This window comes from Dromaius novaehollandiae, chromosome 7, assembly GCF_036370855.1.
Source record: "Dromaius novaehollandiae isolate bDroNov1 chromosome 7, bDroNov1.hap1, whole genome shotgun sequence".
NCBI classification, from domain to species: Eukaryota; Metazoa; Chordata; class Aves; order Casuariiformes; family Dromaiidae; genus Dromaius; species Dromaius novaehollandiae.
In genome coordinates this window covers 42,714,394-42,734,571 of record NC_088104.1, presented here as the reverse complement: position 1 = coordinate 42,734,571, position 20,178 = coordinate 42,714,394, and the positions used below count along the sequence as shown (strand labels likewise).

Below are 20,178 nucleotides of genomic sequence, written 5' to 3'. Positions count from 1 at the left end.
GAGCTCCCTGCTCGGCATGGTAATGGAGAGCTCGCACGATTGCAGCTGTTGGCCTGGGTGCGAGCTGGCTTACCTCAGCTGGATGGGAGCATCGGTGCTTTTGGGGGCTGTAACAATCTTGCTGGAGCTGCAACAACCTCGCCGGGGCTGTCCCAGTGTCAGCTGTGATGGATATTTGTGTTGCAGACTTGGGGGCAGAGTGAAGAGCCCAAGGTGCTTGGAAAGCGGGGATCAGAACGGGCCTCTGGTTCGTCTGGTCTTGTCCGCTGGGGATAACTGATGGCTGGAGAAGAGGGACCCTGAGGAGCACAGAGCCTCATCCTAGGCTCATTTAGGCAAAAAAAAAAAAAAAGCTTTTGGACACAATTGCCAATGTTCTGGACATAACTTCTGATTTCCAGACTATGATTACATATGGCCTGTATGCGTTTGTGCTAACTTGGCTGTATACCTTACACTGTATTATCCGGACCCCTTTCTTCCAAAGTTTATAGAAAAGATATGAGGTTGCTCTGCCTTTGGCTAGACAAGCCAACTTCTAACCTCAGAGAAAGTTTTTTCTGCTTATGTTAGCAGCTTTTCTTTCTACAGCTAGTTTGAATTCATTTTAACACAGGCAAGTAGACTTGCAGGCACCATTCTAGGTAAGGTCTTGTGTGATGGTATAAATATTTGCATTGGTAGACCCTTACCTGAGATACTCTCACATTAAACTTAACTCCTCGGTGTTTGTGTTAATGGTGGCACACAGCCAACCTCTGACCGGTTTATAACCCCAGAACTTCCTCCATTTCTGTCATTTCCAGCTAATGAGATCATGAATTTAGTCCTTGACACTGTGTTTGCTGCCTGCTTAATTTCATTCCACTGGTGTCTCAGATCCTTAAGCTCTTCTAGTTCTTGTATGACTTTATCCTCCTTTATCGGTGATGCTTCATAACACTGTCATCAGAGTATTTCATCAGTGCTGTCCTACTTGTGTAAGGCAGCTAATGAAAATGTTAAATGAAATCAATCCCAAGACTGAGCTCTGAAAAACTCCCTCTGAAGGAAGATTTTTTTCATCAACCTTGAAAGAGATCCAGTTCTGAGACCCTGAGATCCCCACAGTGGCATCTTCAGTGACCTGTGAAAAATTTGCAGATGAAAATCTGTCCCTCATAGCATTGCCATGATGACTAGAGGAGGCCAGTAAGTCGTTGAGGGGTCTTGGCAAGATGAGAATGAACAAGCCCTCCTCAGAAAGAACATTTCTTTGGTTCAGCAAATAAGTTGCTGATGGTACAAAGAGAATAAGACGCTTGCCTTCTGGTGTTGTGGGTCGTCTTCTCTCCAGTTGCCCTAAAGCTAGGCTTGGAAGCCCACCGCACCGTGGCCTGTACTCTCCTTAGTCGGCCCAAGTCAGTCGGTCTCTTTTCTGGATGGCGTGGGAGGGGAGTTACCCGTTGCGGCTTTCCTGAGCTCAGTGATGGTGTTACTACAAGCGCCAGGCTAGGCAGGACAAAGCTCAGCAGAGTTGCCAGCCTGATGGCACTCCACTGATGCCAACAGTGAGTGACTGCTGGCTTGAACAGATGAAGCAACAGTAATGAATCCCATCCTGACACATCCCAATGGACAGTAATCAGTCTCCTGAGTCCTGTCTTGACACTGCTCAATGTGGCAATGACCTCTGAAAGCTTTTGCCTGGGAGGTTTGATTTGCAGAAGAGGATCATCTTGGGCTTCCTAGGAGGTGGAGTAAAGCATAACCCCTTTAGCTGTAACAGCGTTTTTCCTGAAGTAGCTTAGTGCCAACACATACTTGTCTGTGATGTAATTTTTTCCATTAATAAATCTACAGACCCTGCTGGATACCACTGCTATTATGTTTGCAAAATGTTATGATGTCAGTGGAGCTCTGCTTGTTTCGCATGTCTTCACAATGTGGGATACTGGCCTCCTAAGTGTAGCTTTTCCAAGGTATTTAAGTGTTCCACTCTCCTCTGACTAATGGATATCTCGTTAAAACTGTCAGACTTGATTTCTGGCTTGCCAGAGGCCTTAACCTTACGGTCGTGTGGAGAGTTGACCCTGCGTTTTCTTTTAACACAGTCGGCCTAGCCCCTGGATTCCCCTGTCCCAGGGCTTGCCACTAATAGAAAGGTAATTACATTTGCTGCAAGGAATATAGAAACATCCATTTTATTATGTAAAAATGGTCTATTGAGCATAGCAGCAGCAGCAGTTTTAACAGCTGATTGCTTGTTCTGATTCTCGAGAGTGAGATTTTACAAGATGGTTTGGTTTAAGAGCAGCACAGAGGAAAAACTGTATCTTTGGGATGTGCTCTGTCTGAAACTGCCTCCTTGTACACAGGATATGGGAGAATGAGGTACATATTATGCTCTTAAAATAGAGCCCTTTGAAACTGGCATGGGATACTTAGGCTTGTCTGGGTATCATTAATCGCAGTTATGACTCTCAGACGAAATGAGCCTCCATTTCTTGTTGCTTGTTAAAATAAGAAATGGACATTTCAGTATTTAATTTTCTGCGGTAGACACTGTACTTTATAGTGTAGCCAAAACGGAATAATGTATTTGAATCATTATTTCATATTTATTTGGACAAGTTCTGTATGTATAGTGTTTTTATGAGATGGCTTATTTTCAGTCTGTGAAAAGAAAAAATTACCGTAAGCGTCTGGAATGCAAGCAAAAGGAAGGATTTCTTACACTACAGCATCTGTTCAGTAAGTGATTTGAATTCTGACTGCAGTCACCCAGTAGCAGCTTCTCTTCCAAGGTCTGTGTGACACCCCCCCCCCCCTTAACAAAGCCCTCCCAATAGTAGGTTTTCAGACATGAATCTGTATAGCACAAGAGTCAGTTTGACTGTAGGGCCAAGTCTTTTCTGTAAGGCTTTCAGCCAATAAGGCAAATGGCCGAAATACAAATCTGATTGCACCCAGGAATACCTTGCAGAGATACAATGATGCGGCTGCACAGGTGGCTGAAATCTCTGGGTAACACGGCCCTAAAAATAAGGCACTGCCCTGTGTCTTCAGCCAGAATTCCTCAAAGGGCAGGGGGTGAACTTGAGGATAAGGGCTCAGGGAGCAAATTCTGCAGGATCAGGAGCAGGGATGGTGCTAAGCAAGGTCTTTGGGAGGTGCAGCTGGGACTGGGGAGGCTGAAGGAGGCTGGCCTGCGGGAGAGCTAGGAAAACTAGAAGCAGCAGTGCTCTGCCTGTGTAGCAGAGCCAAAGTGCAGTTGCAAGGACCTTGCATGGCCTTGCAGAGCAGGTGAGTTTTTTCACTTGTGTGGGGTTGGGGTAAACTCGACTCCAAATCGCAGGATGTGGCACTCTTGTTTGTAATGTAACATGGGGAACTCATATATCTGCTTCTTGTTTCTTCTAAAGATAAATTGTCCTAGACATAAGAAACCCTACCAGTCCCATACCACTCCCGAGTCGCCAGAAGAATGATGGTTCCCGAAACAACTGTAACATGAGCAGGGAGTGAGCGTGCCCCAAATGCAGTCTGTAGACAAAAAATGAGATATGTCCGCTCTAAGAAACTGTCCTGCTGCAGTAGATGTCAAACCAGAGCTGGAGCAAAGACAGCGTGAAGCCAGAAGTTGGGCTTTGAGTTTCCTCTTGAAAGTGATGTTGAACGGGAGAAACCCATCAAAGATGCAGTGGTTGCTGTTCAGGAGTCTGCAGATCCCGGGGCTGAGAGGAGGGTCATGCCTGGAAGGGCCCAGAGGCGATGCACAGCTTCGTACCGTGTCTTGCTGAAACTTGGACTGTAATATTTCTGAGCGTGGCATTTAGGGGCTGTGCAGGCCTTGTCCTGAATGGGAACGAAGCGGAGCTGTGCGGAGACAATAGATTCAGCACAGGCACAAACTATAAATAGTCACCTTGATGTCACTTGTGTAAAAAGAAACGAATGAGAATTAAATAGTTTCAGAAGAACAAGTAACAGCCTGGCATTGTGTGGAGGGCATCTATACCCTTTGGGGGAAAGGCATTCTGCCAGAACTAGGTTCCCCCCCACCCCCCAAACACCAACCAGTTGCTTTAGCCGATAAATGCCCTCATGGGAAGGGGTGATATATTAAACTGTTTGACACATTTTTGAATTTAAGGATCATTCTTCCTTGAAAATGACCCAAATCTCAATCTTTGTAAATGAAAACTTCCAGATAAACATTGGTGCGTGTGGACTGCAGGATCTGGTCTGCTTAACAAACTGAGGAAAAACCTGTAGGTAGTGATGTCATGGCACTTTCTGATTTTTAGCACACGTCTGCTCCATAATGTACAACCGCCCCTGGGCTCAGGGGGTTTTGCTTCCCTTTCTAAGCTTTGCGTGTTTGCCTCAGAAAGAATTAAGACCTGGAAAAACAAAATTCTGCGTAAAGCTCTGAGATGTCTGTCCCAGTTTGGTTGGGCTCTATCTGAAAACTGCCAGAGATTTGGCACAGCTGTCGGTGTCCGCTTTGAGGAGGTCTGCAGCACTGGAGCTTGGGAGTCAGAGCAGGTCAGCACCGAAATAAAGCGTTACCTCCTTAAAAGTGGTCTGCGCTAGGAGATGCTGGGGATTATCTGAGCCGGTGAGTACTGGCCTTTTACCTTTATCAGGTTTGAATGCACAGTGAAATTAGGTCATAAAGATTAAATTTGGCTTTCTGGTCTTTGTCAGTAGGGGGGTGGATTTTGCAACTCCCTTTGCCGTGACGCATGTGTGTAGCATATTTGGTGTCCTGAGCTGGAGAGACTCATTGTTCATGTTTAAGGAATTACTGTGGGTCAGCACCAAGGTACGAGGGCTGCGACAGAGCCCAGAGAATACTTGTTCCCTGTCCACGGGAATTTATCTTCACCTCGGGCCAGTGCTGAAGTGTGTGACACTGGCAATTTGCTGAAATCAATCGTGCACGTTTTACGTGAAATTTCACTGTTGAAGGGGTTCCCGAGGGTCGGGAGCTGGGGTAGGGTTAGAGGTAGGAGAAGACGGGGCAGCTGCAAGGGCTTCCAGCACACTGCTCCTGTGGGGACAGGAGGGGAAAGCAAGGGCCGGGGGGTGGCCAGCCGGGCCGGGGTGAAAGGGGGGGCTGGGAGGGGCCGAGGCGAATTAAGGTGGCGCCAAGGGGCTCAAATCTGGGCTCTCCCCTTCCGTTCACTTGCTTTTTGGGGGGTTGTGGAGGGATTTGGGTAGTTCCCCTTCACCGCAGCCGCTGCCCCCTTCCCCGCTGCCCGGCCCTCGCGGGGGAGGGGGGAAATGGCGGCCGTTGCGCATGCGCCGGGCGGGGGGCGGTGACGGTCGGGCTCTTCACGCCGGCGCCGGCGAGCGGCAGAGGCGGCGTGAGGGCCGGGAGGCAGCGGGCGGCGGCGGGTGAGCGGATCGCGGCTCCACCATGGGGACGCAGGGAGCCGGGCGGAAGCGGCTGCCGAACCGGGAGCGCCTGACGGCGGAGGACGACGCGCTCAACCAGATCGCCCGCGAGGTGAGCGCCGCCGCGCCCCCCCCCCCCCCATCGCCCCCCTCAGCCGCCCGGCTCGCGCACGCGCTGCGGCCCCGCCGCGCGCCGGAGGCAACGGAAACCGCGGGGGTGGGGTCGGGTGGGGCGGGGGGGAGGGGGCAGGTGCGGTCCCCGGCCGGCCGCTGCCTGACAGGAGCCCCGGCAGCGGGCGCGTCTGCTGTCAGCGCCCGCCGGAGCCGAGCGGGGCCCCGGGGCCACCTAGTTATCTATCTATTTATTTATTTATTTATTTATTTCCCTGCCGACCGGTCTCGTAGGGGAGGTTTTTGTAGCGCGGGTGGAGTGCGGGCTGCCGAAACGCTTAGGGAGCGGCGCCGCGCCGCCCTATCTGCGCGCCCATCTCCGCCTGAACTTGCCTCATTTCCTTTCTCCCCGGGGGAGACACCCACATGGAACGGCGAGGTGCTGAACGAGAAGGAGCCTGGGCCGGCGGATCCTGGGTTGAGAGGAGCCGGCTGTTTTAGCTAGCTGCTTTTATCTCCTAATGACATATTCTGTACGTGTCACGTATGTGTGTGTGTATATAAAAAAAACAAAAAAATCCCGAGTTTTTTGGAAGCACTGACCCAGCAAACTGCCCGCTGTACAGCTTGAGGTGAATAAACTGCACCAGTTGAGTGGAGCTGGCTTGGCAGCACGGCGATTAAAATCATGTTTTTGAGGGCGCGATGCTTCCGTCTCTGTCTCTCATTACTGGCAGTTTCACATGGCGTTCAGCAGCCGAAAGCTTGGGCTCTCGGACGGGCTTGGTTTTGTGTTGCAGGGTAAGGCACGGTAAGGTGCCGAGTGCTCATAGTTACTGGTTTATCCGTGCGGGGAATATACCAAGTGTTTTTGGTGACGAAGCTCCGGGGATGAGCTAAGCAGAAGACACCCAGAAGGACTTTGATTGCTAGGGTGTCTTACAGATGCTTTTCCATCTATCCCTTTTCTTGATGAAAAGCTAAAATGTAGGCAGAGGAAGATCAAAGAAAGGTCACAGGCATTTCACTTGTCTCTTACCGGGTTATTTTGTGCTCTCGTGTTTGTTTTAGCCAGAAATTTTGACCGTGAAACCTCAAATTCTTTACTGTAAACTGTGTTCCACTGGTGGTTTTTTTGGGGCCGTGCCAAGCTGTAAGTTAAGTGCACTTCCATAGAACAACACGGTAATTTTTTATGTGTGTACTGTTGTCGGTTAGTAATTTCATAGCTTTGTAAAATTGTGTCCTGAGGGATTAGAGATATTCTAGCGGTATTGCCTGCTTTAAGAAGAGATCCGAGTGTCAGTCCAGCAACCCAATGGCAAATCCATTAAATGCAAAATAAAGGTTACATTAATTTCAGAGGTGTTGATCTATTTATGATCTTAGGGTACCACTTAAGTCTAAAGTACTTAAAGTGTTTATATGTGAGAGAAACATTGCCTAGTGCCAGCTAGTACTGAAATCCTTCTGAACTCTAGCTTTTCAGGTTAGGAAAAATTGCTTGTTTGCCTGCTCATGAGGTTGGTATTAATGACTGAGAACTAGCAAATAGGCCACTGATTTTTTTTATGGAGGTGCATATAAATGAAAAAAAAACCCCATAAACCAGAAATGTGTAAAATGGTGTTGTACATAGGCATAAATATACAGTCTGACTTGGACTCTCTAAGACTTGCTTGTATTGACATCTAATGAATTAGACTTCCACTTCACTAGAGACTGCATCCCAGTCTTTTCACTTCATCTGATTTAAACAGTTAAGAACCGCTAATGACTGTCTTGGTCACACTCATTTGCTGTGTATGGCTGTACTGGTCCACCGGAGAAGACAGGGACGTTGATATGATTTTGTGTTGACTAAAGCTGATGCAGATTGCTCTGCATTCTTCCTCCCATCATCTCGCAAAGGGGAAGACTGACAACCCTGACCTGAGTTCAGGATAAGCTGCCCGTGGGCTTCAGGTTTTCCCTCTATCTAGGCTGCTGTTAAAAGCGGCCCTCCTATTCTGCTAAGGTGGGTTATATGTGTCTGCTGCCTTCCTCGTGCTGGTACTAGCACCAGTGTGATCCCAAGAAGGCTGGCTGAGGGAATTACTGTGACAGAAGATAAATTGCTCCTCTGAGAGTGTTAAGAGGTTTAATTCTCTTTTAATTTTCTGTCCTGAATCTCAGCTACTCTAGGATTGGATGAATACTAGTGTGCAGGTGGTGACCAGGAAGGTAGAAGGCCTGCTTACTTTTGTTGGTAATTAGCTGTTAGATTTGGTTAGCTCTCACATCACATCCCTCAGATACTACCCCTAATGGCAGTTCCCATCTGGGATGTCTTCTGTTCATACACCATTTCGAACCGGTTTGTAGTTCTTTGGAATGTGTGCTGTGGATTGATTTCTGTGCGAGTGATTTAGACACGCATTGGCAGAAATCAGACTTTTGAGGCAGTGTGAGGAGGGGGTGCTCTCTGAGCATTGCCAGGAATGAGTAAGTTCCTAGGGATGTAGTCTGAGACAGGAGGACCAGAAATATCTCACGTCCTGGATGTAAGCTAGTGAGAGTGAGCAATTGTGCCACCTAGTAGAATTTGAGTCATGATATTATCCTGGGAGTTAGCTTGGGCTGAGGGTATAAATTCCACAACTGTGTCCTGGCCACTCTGTCATTTGGTCAAGCAAGGCATGCTAAATCTGTAACAGTAGACCTAGGTTGTTCTTTTCTTTTGCAAGTTTCTCTCCTACTTTTAGTTGTCTTTAGCTTATATGCTGCTTTTCACTTCACCACAAAGTGCTTTGATGCTTTAAATATTTGCTTTTTCTTCCCGGAGACTGCATAAGGACAACTCCATTTGATCAAAAAGCCCTCCACAAGTATGTCTTTTATCTTTTCCCTTGAGTGCTAAAACTGTGAACTGCAAAGTTCAAGGTTCAGAGTTTTCCCATATTATTTTAACTCTTTGCATTACTTTTTCTTGGTTTCTATGCAATTATAATTGGTTCGTAGTTTAACTGCCCATCTTCTGCACAGGGAATCCAGAATGAGTCCTTTCATAAGATCGTAAGACCTCTTAAAAATGTCAAGTAATCCCTTTGGTCCCTTGTGATAAATATGCTGAGACACCTCACGGTAAGATGGGTACGAGGGTTGTTGAGATTTCGGCTCCAGTGTCCCTTGCGAGTGCTTTGGCGAAGCTTAGAAATGTTGCCTTCTTGTGGAGGTTTTCACTCCGCTGTTTCCTTTAGCCTTCTCTTTGTTATCTAGAGGCCACAGGGACCTGCAAGTTACCAGCAGATTCTAGGATGTTGTTTTGTCCTGTTCAGGTAGGAGTCTAAAAGAGAGTCCAAACCAGGTTTTATTCATGGAGATACTCTTACCTTGAAATCTCTGGCAGTAAGTTGAAATGCATGCATCCTCTCTAGCTTTAGTTTTTCTCCAGAAGAACTGTGCTTCTTTGACTCTTTCCAGTTGTTATATTTTGTAATTTACAGAATGTCTTGAAAAACTGACAATTCTTATTATATTGAGTGCTTCTATGGGAAACGTTAAAACTTGAAAGACCCTCTTATGCTCCTGCAGTTTGAAACATGAGTTTGGTTGAATTTGCAGACAGGATGTCTTACTGTGTGTGCAGCCTTGCGTGCAGCAAAGGAGAACTTTGCACGGTGCCAAAGCAGCCCTCACCTCTACAGGATATGAGAACACCAGTTTAAGAGGAAGCAACTGTAAGCAAGCGGAAGGAAATTGTAAAAGTGAAGCACATGGTAGTGACAGGTTTTTAGTACTTGCATTAGTAGTATTTAGCGGTAGTATTAATATTAACATGTTTGAGGCAATTTCTGTACTAGATTAGCTGCAAGTAGTTTATCACCTTGTTTAGACCTTCTCAGAGCAATGGTAGAAGGTGCAGTTGCTGTAAGTCAGCTGCCCGTTGTGGAAGAGTAATAGCATACCACTGGATCTAGCTGCTGGTTACTGACTTGCATGGTAATTAAAAGGATGGCAGTTATGCAAATATAGTTAAAGTAAGACCATGGTGTTCTGAATTTCTAGCGGACACAAATAGTTGCTGCTGAGGTTTGGCTGTGTGCATATGTAGCTTGTGTTGCTGAGACTCTTTGGTCTTTTTCTGGTTGTCAGTTCTTGGAGATGAGAGCAAAGCTGATCAATGATAGGCCTCTCCACTTTCAGACTAGCGTTGATGCCAGTAGATTATTGTGTGTTTAGGTCAATGGAAACTTTTGGACTGTTTCATTCCTCCCCATGAATACATGCCAGCAGTGTTTGCAAAATCTAGCAGTTTGATACTCTGAGTTGTGTGCCAGCGCAGCCAGCAGTAATTGCGTGTGCATACTGCGTAGTCATCTCTCTGTTCTCTGTGGCTGGTGTATGTGTGGTTCGGGAAGGCAGAGTGCTGGGCAGTTAAACCTTACAACGACTGGCTTCCTGCTTTTTGCTCCTTTGGTAGAGATAGGATTGACATGATAATTTGAGATGTCATGTTTTAGGGAATATTTTTTTCCCAGCTCTTATTCTGCCTTTTGCTAGCTACAGTAATCGTTGTGTTATGTGAGTGAAAGGAATTTTACAAATACAGCAAGGAACTGCCATCTGTGTAAATGAACTATTTCTCTTTACAGGCAGATAATATTACTGTTCTTTGTTTTCTTGGATGAGGAGAGCAAGATCAAGGCAAATTTCTTGGTTTTATTTGGAAAGTCATTTACGAGTTGTGTTGGTGACATTTTGTAAACAAATGTGTTTTATGCTGCACAGAAAAACAATCCTGGCTTATTTTATCTCCGTTCTAGAAATCTTGCCCTCTTTTTCATCTAATAGTTTACAGAAGAGAACTCTTTAAATACCAACTGCAAAGTTAGCAATTTGAGCAACATGCCATGTTAAAGTAATGGTAGAGAGTGGCTTCTGTAGCAGAGTGGCTTCTTCAGTACTTGTATGCTGTTACTTGCAAAGTTTCAAGAACTCTGTCACCTGCCTATGCCCCTAAATTACTATTTTTTAAGTGGCATGATTCATTTATGGACCATAAATTTGATTCAGTTTGACTGAGCTTTTAGTTTGAGCATGGTCTTAAATTCTATGTGATCCCAAAATTGTGATGTTATACTTTTATGGAGGAGCAGAATATGCAGTTCATTAGAAATAGCTCAAAATGCAGGTAAAACTAACCAACCAGTCTTTATTGGTCAAGCTGAAGAAGGCACCAAACAACTTAAAGCCTATACTGCAGTTTCAGGACTAATGAAGAGATGCTATGATAACTGTATACATGGAGGTTTTAAAGGCTTGGCTTTTGAATTGTAGTAATAATTTGGGGAAGAATTCTGATGTATGCAACAATTTGGATTACCTGCATAATAGAAGTGGAAACAGTTTGTTGTAACTTCAAAGCTAAAACATGTAGAATGGATATTTATATATAGGAACGCAAGCCACACAAATTTTATGAAACTGTTGTGCAAATCAAAACACTTAGTGTTCCCTGAGGGTGGACTAGGCAAGCGTAAGATCTGTGTGCCGCATTATTGTGGTAGTGGAACTTTTTTGAGCAGTATTTGGCAGCCAGAGATTCATCGAAACTTTTCTGAGCCATCTAAACGTTCCCAGAGAGGCCCTTAGAAACAATGTTTAATGGGACACTGATTGCTCTACTCGACATATTTTTGCATTGCATTACTCTTTCTACCTCTATCAGGATGTTAATGTATTGGCACAACAGAGCAAACACTCTGAAAAAGCTTGCCTGGCTGTAGAGCTCCCTTCGAGAAAAGAAAGTGGGGAGGGAAGGGATGCTCATGAGAACTTGATTCTGAGCCCAGCTGACCTCGATATTGGAGGGATTGGTGGCCTTCACAGGAGTCGCTTGCCAGTAGCATATGGAGGAGTGTTCCAAAATTAAGACCATTTTGTACAGCAAATGTACTCTTCTTCATTGAACATGCTTTTTTTCCTGATGTTTTATGGATATAATATCCAACAAATGGCATCGTCTTTGTTCATAATCTTTTCCAAAGGGAATGCGTAAAAGAACAGCTTTGGATAGTTTAAAGAAGCGAGACAAAAGTCTTGAGATCCATCTCAGTTTAGTTAAATGGCTGATTGTAGCCAAGCTCCCAAATTGTAATCTGCCTCACAATATGCCTATTGCAACTACAGATAATTAGTTGTCTGTTTTTGTGTACATGCCTGGCCTGAGTCCTCTTCAGCTGTTCTCTCCCTGGCTGAGGAAACAGCTGTTTAGGAACCGTGATTCCTGTTTCAGTCGAGCGAGAAACTAGTGTTAGGATTAACAACATGGAAGGCCCAGCCTTTTTCTTTGCAAGCCCAGATGCTAAGCTTGTCTGCAGGAAGTAATGCCAATCACTAGCTCATCTAGAAGGCTCTCTTTCCCAGCTGGTTGGTGAAAGAAGTTGAAGCTCGAGTGCACTTGCAGTGCCTTCAACACTGTTCATGGTTTTTTTTCTTCTCCTTTTCTTTTTTTTAATCCTTTAATTGCAAGGAGCAAATCCACATATTCCAGGCTTGTGAAAAGAGGTGTTTGTTCCTCCGGGGATATAGTGAAGTGAGCAGGTTGCCAGGAGCCGTGAATCTGTCTAGCTAGACATAAGCTCTCAGAGGAAAACCTTAAAATAGCACCTCTGAAATATCAGCTGTTGTCTCACTTCTGTTAAAATACTTTTTGGGGGAGAAGTTGACCATTGGAATTGGGAGGGGGGGGGGCACAGGGAACAGCAGTAAGCCAGCTTTTACTTCAGATAGTCATGAGGTAGCTCTGAGAGTTTTGAAATAGGGGAGATGCTTCTGGGAAGGGAATATGGACATAGTTGCATTGGCATTTCATCTTGGCGTTCTCGCTGCTTCAGATGTCATCCGGTGCACTTACATATCTGTCTGAATTTGCTACGGAAGAATAGCTGGCTTTGTGCATAGTGGAAAAATAGCTAACGTTTGGGCCTTCATCACACAATAAAGATGCGGGAAGTGCTGAAGGGCTCCTTATGGAAAGACATCCATCACCCTCCATTCCCAAGATACTCTTATTTTCTCTTTCACCTTATTTTGGCTAGGGAACAAAAAATAGGCTGTAAACCCTTCTCAGCTAAAGCTGGAAAAAATAAGTGGTCTGGACACTGAAATAAGAATATTACATCAGGTAGAAATATATATAAAAAGCATCCATATAACTGAGCTCAGTCTTCAGCCTTGCAAATTAGTGTTGGCCAGTTCTTGGGGAATGCATTTTTCATACCAGAGGTAATCGAGATGAATTGTTGTGGTGCAGATCACTGGTGTTTCAGCTTACTGTTTTTAAACTGTTTAATAAAGTAAGATGCTGGAGGGCAAACTGCTACAGGTGAAGAGCTGCTGTATGCTTCTGCCTCTCCTTCCCTGTGGGTAGTTAGTTCTCACAGGAGAATGAGATGAGCAACGGTGATCTCTTTGAGCAACGGTGATCTCTTTGAGCAACGGTGATCTCCTCAACGGACTGCTCTGATCTGCTAGAGATCACCCTGAGAATGGAGCAGAGCAGTGCTGCTGCAGGTAGCAAGAATTGCAGGGAGCTCTCAAAGGCCTGGCTGTGCAAGCTTTAACTTGTGAAATTAAAGCTCAGTATGGCAGAGTAAGTACTAAATAAGGCTATAATTCACTGGTAGTATTTTGAAGATTGTAATTACCTAGGAGGAGCTGGATTAGTTGTCAAGCAGCGCTTACAATGCGTAAATAACTTTGGGTAGAAGAGATCATGAATGGCCACGTAACGTAATTTCATCTTATAAACATGTGGAAGTGCTGTTCAGGCCCTTGAAAATTACTGACTTCTGGAAGCTAGAAAGAGGGCACACACATATATTTTGGAGGTTGGAAAAGAACGGAGAAGTAACGTTTTCACGTTGGCAGGAATGTGGCATAACTAACCATTGTGATAGTTTGACATCTCTCCTTACCTAGAGCACCCGCTGGCCAGACTTCAGTGCCAGAGACATTTCCAACATGTATTTGGATGGATTTTTAATTTTGTCTTTAAATGGTCTTAAGTAAGCAGTATGAAATGTGGAGGGCAATGTGAAGGGCAAGGCTTGGGCAGTATTTCTAAATGCGCAGGACGAGAAAACAGTTTTATAGCTGACTAAGTTGAGAGTTTTAGGTGCCAGGAGTGGGAAGATGTAAACTCTATTTCAGATACATCCACTTCCCAGTACAATGACGTACGCTCAAAATGAAAGCTGTTAGCAGAAGGGAGCGTATCACTAATTAAATAAAGCAATGTCCCCAAGACAGATTTGAATTGCACGTAAGCAGCCAGCCTACAGTCCTGTCCTCTGTTCCCTCATCCCCTCCAATGTGCCATGTTCTCCTATAACTCAGTCTCTGAAACAGCATGTTCTACTTTAGGGTGGTGGAAGTCTGTGTTTTTTTGTTTGTTTTTTTCCAGAACCTCAAACCTTTGGAAAATGTTGGGATTTATTGTCAGCCGTAAAAATCGGAAAACTTTAACAAAGCTAGAATAGCTATTTCTGGTTATGGAAAGATGGATGTTTTAGGCAGTGAACATAATTGCACGTAGTTCATGTGGCACAACTTCTGGTCTCAAGCTTTGAGTGACTGGTTCTGATGTGGACGCTCCATCGAATAGATTAAAATAACCTTTGTTAACTTAGGGATTTGCAATACTGTTCAGTGCCCATAGAAATGAGTGTCTTAGCTAACTGCTCATTAAAAGTTTCTGACCTAGAACTGTGGAGGTGATTGCTTTGTAATGTACTTTTGGTACAATATCCTGGGTGTGATTTGAGAAGGGACGGATTTGTTTTGTCGCGTTTACTTTGCCCTTTTGCGTGCCTGCTGCCCGGGACCCAGCTGCTTGTTAGGGGTTCTGGTTTTACCCACCTAAGTACTGCCACAGCATTGAAGAGTTGAGCTGGAGACGGCGAAGGGAGAGGGATCTGCCGATGCCAAATCCAAGCTGTGGTCCAGTCTCGGACGTGATGAGGAAGCCTGTTCATTTCCCATTGCTTCTAGCTTCTTGCTGTTTTTTCACAGCTTCATTTCACAAGTCTTTTCTCCTGGCATCGTGCTGTTTTATGTGAAAGATGAAAGTATCTTTTGTGGTACAGCTTAATCTTGACAGTATAATTGCAGAAACACTGGATGCCTTCTAGTTCTTAGATGCTTTACAAGCCCCTATGCTGGTTGAGTAAATATTTAGATTTTATTTTTGTATTATATGTTGCTGCAAAAGAAATCAGAGCCTTTGGTAAACCAAAATTGCCAGGTGCATCAACCACTTCTGTGTTCCTATTTTTGATACCTGGCAATTAGGTAGGGCAGTACTTGTTGTCATTGGAGTGCAAAGAAATACAAAACTGATAGTTAAATTTCAGAGCAACAGTCTTCTTTCCTCATAGCTGTCAGAAGGTTTGTTTTATGTGAATAAGAGTCAATTATGCTGTTTGAATACAAATGTCTGCCAAATAAACACGCAAGATGATATCACCAGTTCTGACTTCCTCAGCAATATTTTCTCAGAGTTGAATTTTCCCTACCATAAAATGATTGCTTGCAGTCTTTAGATGCAGGTTGTATCAGATTGATGTATGTTTTCCAGAAAGGAGACAGTAAATGTTCCTAGTTTACTGAAGGTGATTTTGCAAAGGTGCTTTGTTCATGCACTTGCTTGTTTAGCTGATTGATCGGTGACTTGGGTTTTGATGTTGCTTGTAATGACGTGATAATGCACCTCTCGTGGTCTTACTGGTGATTTTTTGCAGGTCATGCTCGCAGTCCCATAGATGGCTTGAACACGGAGTTTTGCACAGGCAGAGAACTCGAAGGACTAATGTTTCTTTCCTCTGTCTCTCCTCCCACATAGCTGGTGACCTTTCTCTTCACCAGCATCTGATTTAAATTTAATATTCTTTCTCTTTGCTACCTTTTTTTTATTGAGTACTTTCCACATCTCAGAATATCCTTTCTCCTAATCCCATACTTGAATACCAAATGTAGATGAGCCTGTCTCTTCTGTCAGCTCTTGCCAACCTCTTCCAGTAGACAAAATCAGAATACAGGAGCATCTGGCATGCGCAAAGCTGGCTCAGGTTTTTGAACTTGTTCCCTTAGGTCAGATGGATTTCAGGCATCCCCACTTGGGTCTTCTAATTATGGAGCATTTATCAGCTAACATACTAGGATGACAGGAGAGTAAGGAAAGAATCTTGCTGTGCTTCACGTACAGCAAAATTCCCATGCTGTGGTCTCCTATCAAACTCTTCAACACGTGTAGCGTCGCATTTTTCCCTTCATTTATTTAAAAAAAAAAAAAAAAAGCATCTTGTAAAACTTTGTCTTTGAAAGCATTTTTATGCTGGTGACAACGTGCTACAGCCTTCAGTTGGAAACACAGAATTGTGTTTACTTTTACTGACCATGAACAGTAAGGATAACAGCTTATAGGCTTTTTTTGTCTGTGTAGTCACTTGCTTCTCTTTGATTGCAAATTTGAAGTTGTTTCGATTAAGTTGCTAGGAAAATGTCCTTTTAGAAAAGAAGTCTGTTTGAATTTGAATGGGTCTACAAGCCTATTGTTTTGCTTTGTAACTTTGCATTTCCCATATGCTTTTTTTTTTTTTTCTTTAAAATAACCGTTCTCCGCGCATGCCGGTCTTGATTTCCATGCTTTGCTGAGCATGTTGCTGAGCACTGAGAGGATTTATGTTGACAAATATTTTGAATCGACATCTGTTGAAAATTGAAGTGGGCTTTTGGGACATTCCTCTGATGCCCAAAGGTCATGCTATTCCATTGTCTATTAAGTATGAAATTTAAATCTGCCCTTCTGTGAAATGAGTACAGTGAAGTAGTGATGTGACCTAACCTTTACATGAACCTTGGAGGAATCCAGGGGCTCTGGGAAAAAACATGCTTGTATGTGAATAGAAGGGATAATATTTGTATATGTAGAGAATGCCAGTATTTTAAATGGTTATAGAGTATTTAAAGTAATATCTGTACTCTGTTGTCATTATTCTGGAAAAATCATTATTTGGTGGGCTAGAACAAGGGGAGAAAGGTTCATTGTGTGCTGGGGAAATGCCTTTTAATTTGCTGAAGGAAAAAGTATCTATATTGTCAGGCTTAGTGTGGGAATTGTTCCCCTTCCAGCAGGAAGGTATCTGGAGACCCAGAGTTTGTCATTGTCTAACCAGGCAAGCTACTAGTGTAGCATAATTAAATAAAGATTTGTGCGGTTTGTAGTGGACTATGCTCTTACAGAAGCCTAACTTCATTTTTTGGGGGGTCCCAACCTACTAATACAGGTATTTGCAGCAACCTTATCTGTAACATTTCTAAGATTGCTTGGACATACCTCAGAAGTAGGTAGTAAACCTAAGGGTTTTCCCTGTAATTTCCTCTAATATGTTGAGATCCTCAGAAGGTTTTTTTTGTTGTTTTTTTTGGTTTTTTTGGCTGCTCATTTATCCTGTTCTCCAAACACTCCTCATTGCTGGCCATTTTTCTAATCCAGCTGTTCCCCACATTATGCTGATTTGCAGATGCAACCTGAGTATTAAATGGACTGTGAGACTGAGGATAAAACTCTTAACATTGTAGCTGCTGCCTAGTATCCCTGTTAGGGGAAGAAAAAGTAGCAAAGGAAGAAAGGGCCTGGCTAGAGGACTGCCTCTATGTGTGGTACAGTGTTGTAATGCCGTTGACGTATTCTGTGTAGCGTTCTTGATTTCAAGAATTCCAATAAATAACCATGAATGTCATTTTTGTCACAGGCCTAAATTAAGTGTCTGTAGTTGGCTAGCAAGGGTTAGGAGACAAACTCTTCAGGTAATCCATTATAGCTCAGACCCAGTTTGGATACAGTAATCCTATCCCACCCCCACACAAAAGCTGTCCAATGGTTTCTTAAACAATGCCGTTTCTTTAGCTTTAATCTCAGCTGATGGGTTATTCAGCGCCGTTTCACCCTGTGCGAGTTGTCTTGACGCGTCCTGCCTCTCTAATGAAATTTTTCTTAACATGATGGAGTGGGCTGTGGATGATAGCAAACAGGAGAGTGTAATTCCTATCCGCTGACCAGGTAAGACTATCTCATAGATAAAAAAAAGCGTTGAATTAGTTACAGTGATGAGATACAGAGGAGAGCTTGCTTTCATTTTTAGAAGCTCTTTTAAAATTGCTTCAGAAGTGTGCATCTTAAAAGCTTTTTCCTCTGTGAAATTTCCTGTGTGCTTTTTCTGCAAAAAGACTGTAGAATTTGGCCTTTTTTTTTGGGGAGACGTGGTTACAGTTCTCTTGCAGAATATTTAAAGTTGATGTTTGTACTTAAATGACAGAAAATCTGATAAAATGCAGTGTAGTAGATGACGTTAACCACACTCTTCGTGTTAGTACAGCCCTACATTAAAAAGATGGTTAAGCTGGTCTTTTTACTTGGTTTCTCTGGATATTGAGTCTTTCCTCAAAGAACAGTGGCACAACCAGTTTTTTGTCATTTCTTTGGCTGATTTTTTACAAATCAAGAATTTCAGTGTGTGTTCTAGGTGTCCTGACTTTTACATCAGAATACAGATAGCCTAAGGGAGACTTGGCGAGTCTTTGTTATAGTAGAATATCCCAGTCAATCAAAAGGGTAGTCTCTCCCCTGGAAGACAGTACAGTTGGAAGAACTGCACGTGACTTTTTACTGCCAACTACCTATCCCCAAACATATCTTTCATTTTTACAAGTGTAACAAGTTTTCCTGTGCTGAAGAGAAGTATAGACTAGCAGGGGGGCATGGAAACCAGTGACAATCTTTTTTTCTTTTTTACAATATTTCTCTTGTACATGGTAAAGGAGTGTGTGTGTGTATCTACGGATAGATAGATATACACACACTTTTCTGGTGATGTGTCTTGCAGAGAGCCTTTCATATAATTTGTGTATTATACGTCTGACCTTCTCAAGTACTTACGGTGAGTCTAGCTGTATTTTGGTATTCCATATAAAGTCAGTGTAGTTGAAGAGGTACTAAAAAAGTGCCTTGCCACTGTTAACCGTTATACTGCAGTTCAGTTGAACATTATATTGTAAATACTGTAAAGTTTCTTACCAAATTGCTTTATTGACTCTACATCAGTCTAAAGAACAAAACTTTGTCTAAATATGCTTTTAGATGAGAAGATGCTACCTGTGGAAAGATGTGCCGTAGGTGATCTCTGATTTTGAAGCTTAATGTTAAATGTAGAAATCTGCTCTTATGTCCTTAATTTGCTTGAAGGCAGGTAGGAGTTAAGCTTTAAGAGCTTTTTGTTGTTGATGTTTGTTTGACGAGGTCTAATCTCCCTGGCTTCTTGTTGCAGAAAACAGAAGTAAGTAATGAGGATGTTATTTTGTATGTTAGATGTGAGTAGTTGAAGATGTTTCTTCCATATTGAAAGTGCTGTGTAAATAAAGATTCTGTTCTGACTTGATGCATAAATATTGTTTTGACTTCCCACTAGCTTTGTATGGGTTTTGTGATGATAAAAGCATAGAGTTGTTATCCTACAATTGTAGGCAACATATAAAATTAGAATCCTAAATGTGGGAAAGGTGCTATAGGAATAGAAATACGACTCATGAGCTCACGATCTAGTGTATAACACCAACCAGTTTAAGTACAGAAAGCTACAGCTGTTGGAGTGTAAAGGAAATAGAGCACGTTTTGGCCATTAGGTGCTATTTTTTATTGAAGTAATTAACTGTAAAATAGTCAACTGTTTTTTAAAGACCCTGAATCTTGGGTCAGCCCTTTCCAAGGAAAAGGTTTCTTAGGTGAGGAAGAGAAGGAATATTTATTTTCAAATATATAGCTAGGAAAGCAAATTCTGTGGAGTGTGTATAAGAACTTTTTTCATAACTATGAAGCTGTCTTGGTCTTCTTTTCTGAAGAAGCGCTGAAACAGTACTGTAAGGTGTCCACATTTCTGAGCTATAAGCAGTTGTTTCCATAGTGCTATTGCTGTTTTTAACAAGACTTTTTAATTACATTTTCGGAGACAGACTCTGCTCATCTGGTTGTGCCACGGGAGCTTACGTCAAAGGTCACAACACACTGACTTTTCTTCTTGCTACACAACCTGAAGCATTGAGGATCAAAGCTGTTGTCATGAGTACGCAGTGTAGATAATGAAATAACTGCTTTGACTCCCCAGCGGTATAAATAGTACTAATAGTAGCTGTTAATACAGTGCCAATATAATTTGTTTGCTTATGCAATCTGGTAAAGTCAACAAAGCTTGATTTAACACTACCAGATTTGCTTTAAGTGAAAATGCTGCATAGCATCTGAGATGAGGCTGAGGAGTAAATGCCATGCGAAACGGACAGCGCTGTCTACTGCTGGATAGATACGTGCCGAAGCAGAAAATAGACAGCCATCGTTTTTAAAAAGCGAAACAGAAAACCAACACCTGTTGGCAGTGGTCAGTACATCAATTCATTTCACTTGCGTTTTTGGCGTTAAACTTCAGAAAGATCCAAGCACTTTCACCATGGGTGTTGCAGAAAATACTGCATAGCATCCTTGCAGATCCAGGCGATTAAATAAAGCTTACAAACTGCACTGTGGGTAACTGTGTTATACCTAGTTAGTAGTGGGTGGAAACCTGATGTATATTTGTTTCCATGTAG

General features: G+C 43.3%; 1 protein-coding gene across 1 annotated transcript in view; it reads left to right on the top strand.

Annotated features, from left to right (window-relative positions):
• Nucleotides 1-5,254: 5,254 nt before the first annotated feature.
• LRRFIP1 (LRR binding FLII interacting protein 1) overlaps nt 5,255-20,178 on the top strand; it is a 101,670-nt gene continuing 86,746 nt past the window's right edge. Inside the window, exon 1 of the mRNA XM_064515371.1 lies at nt 5,255-5,497. Within this exon, the coding sequence (XP_064371441.1) occupies nt 5,408-5,497 (90 nt within the window). The 5' untranslated portion in view covers nt 5,255-5,407. The remainder of the gene's footprint in view (nt 5,498-20,178) is intronic.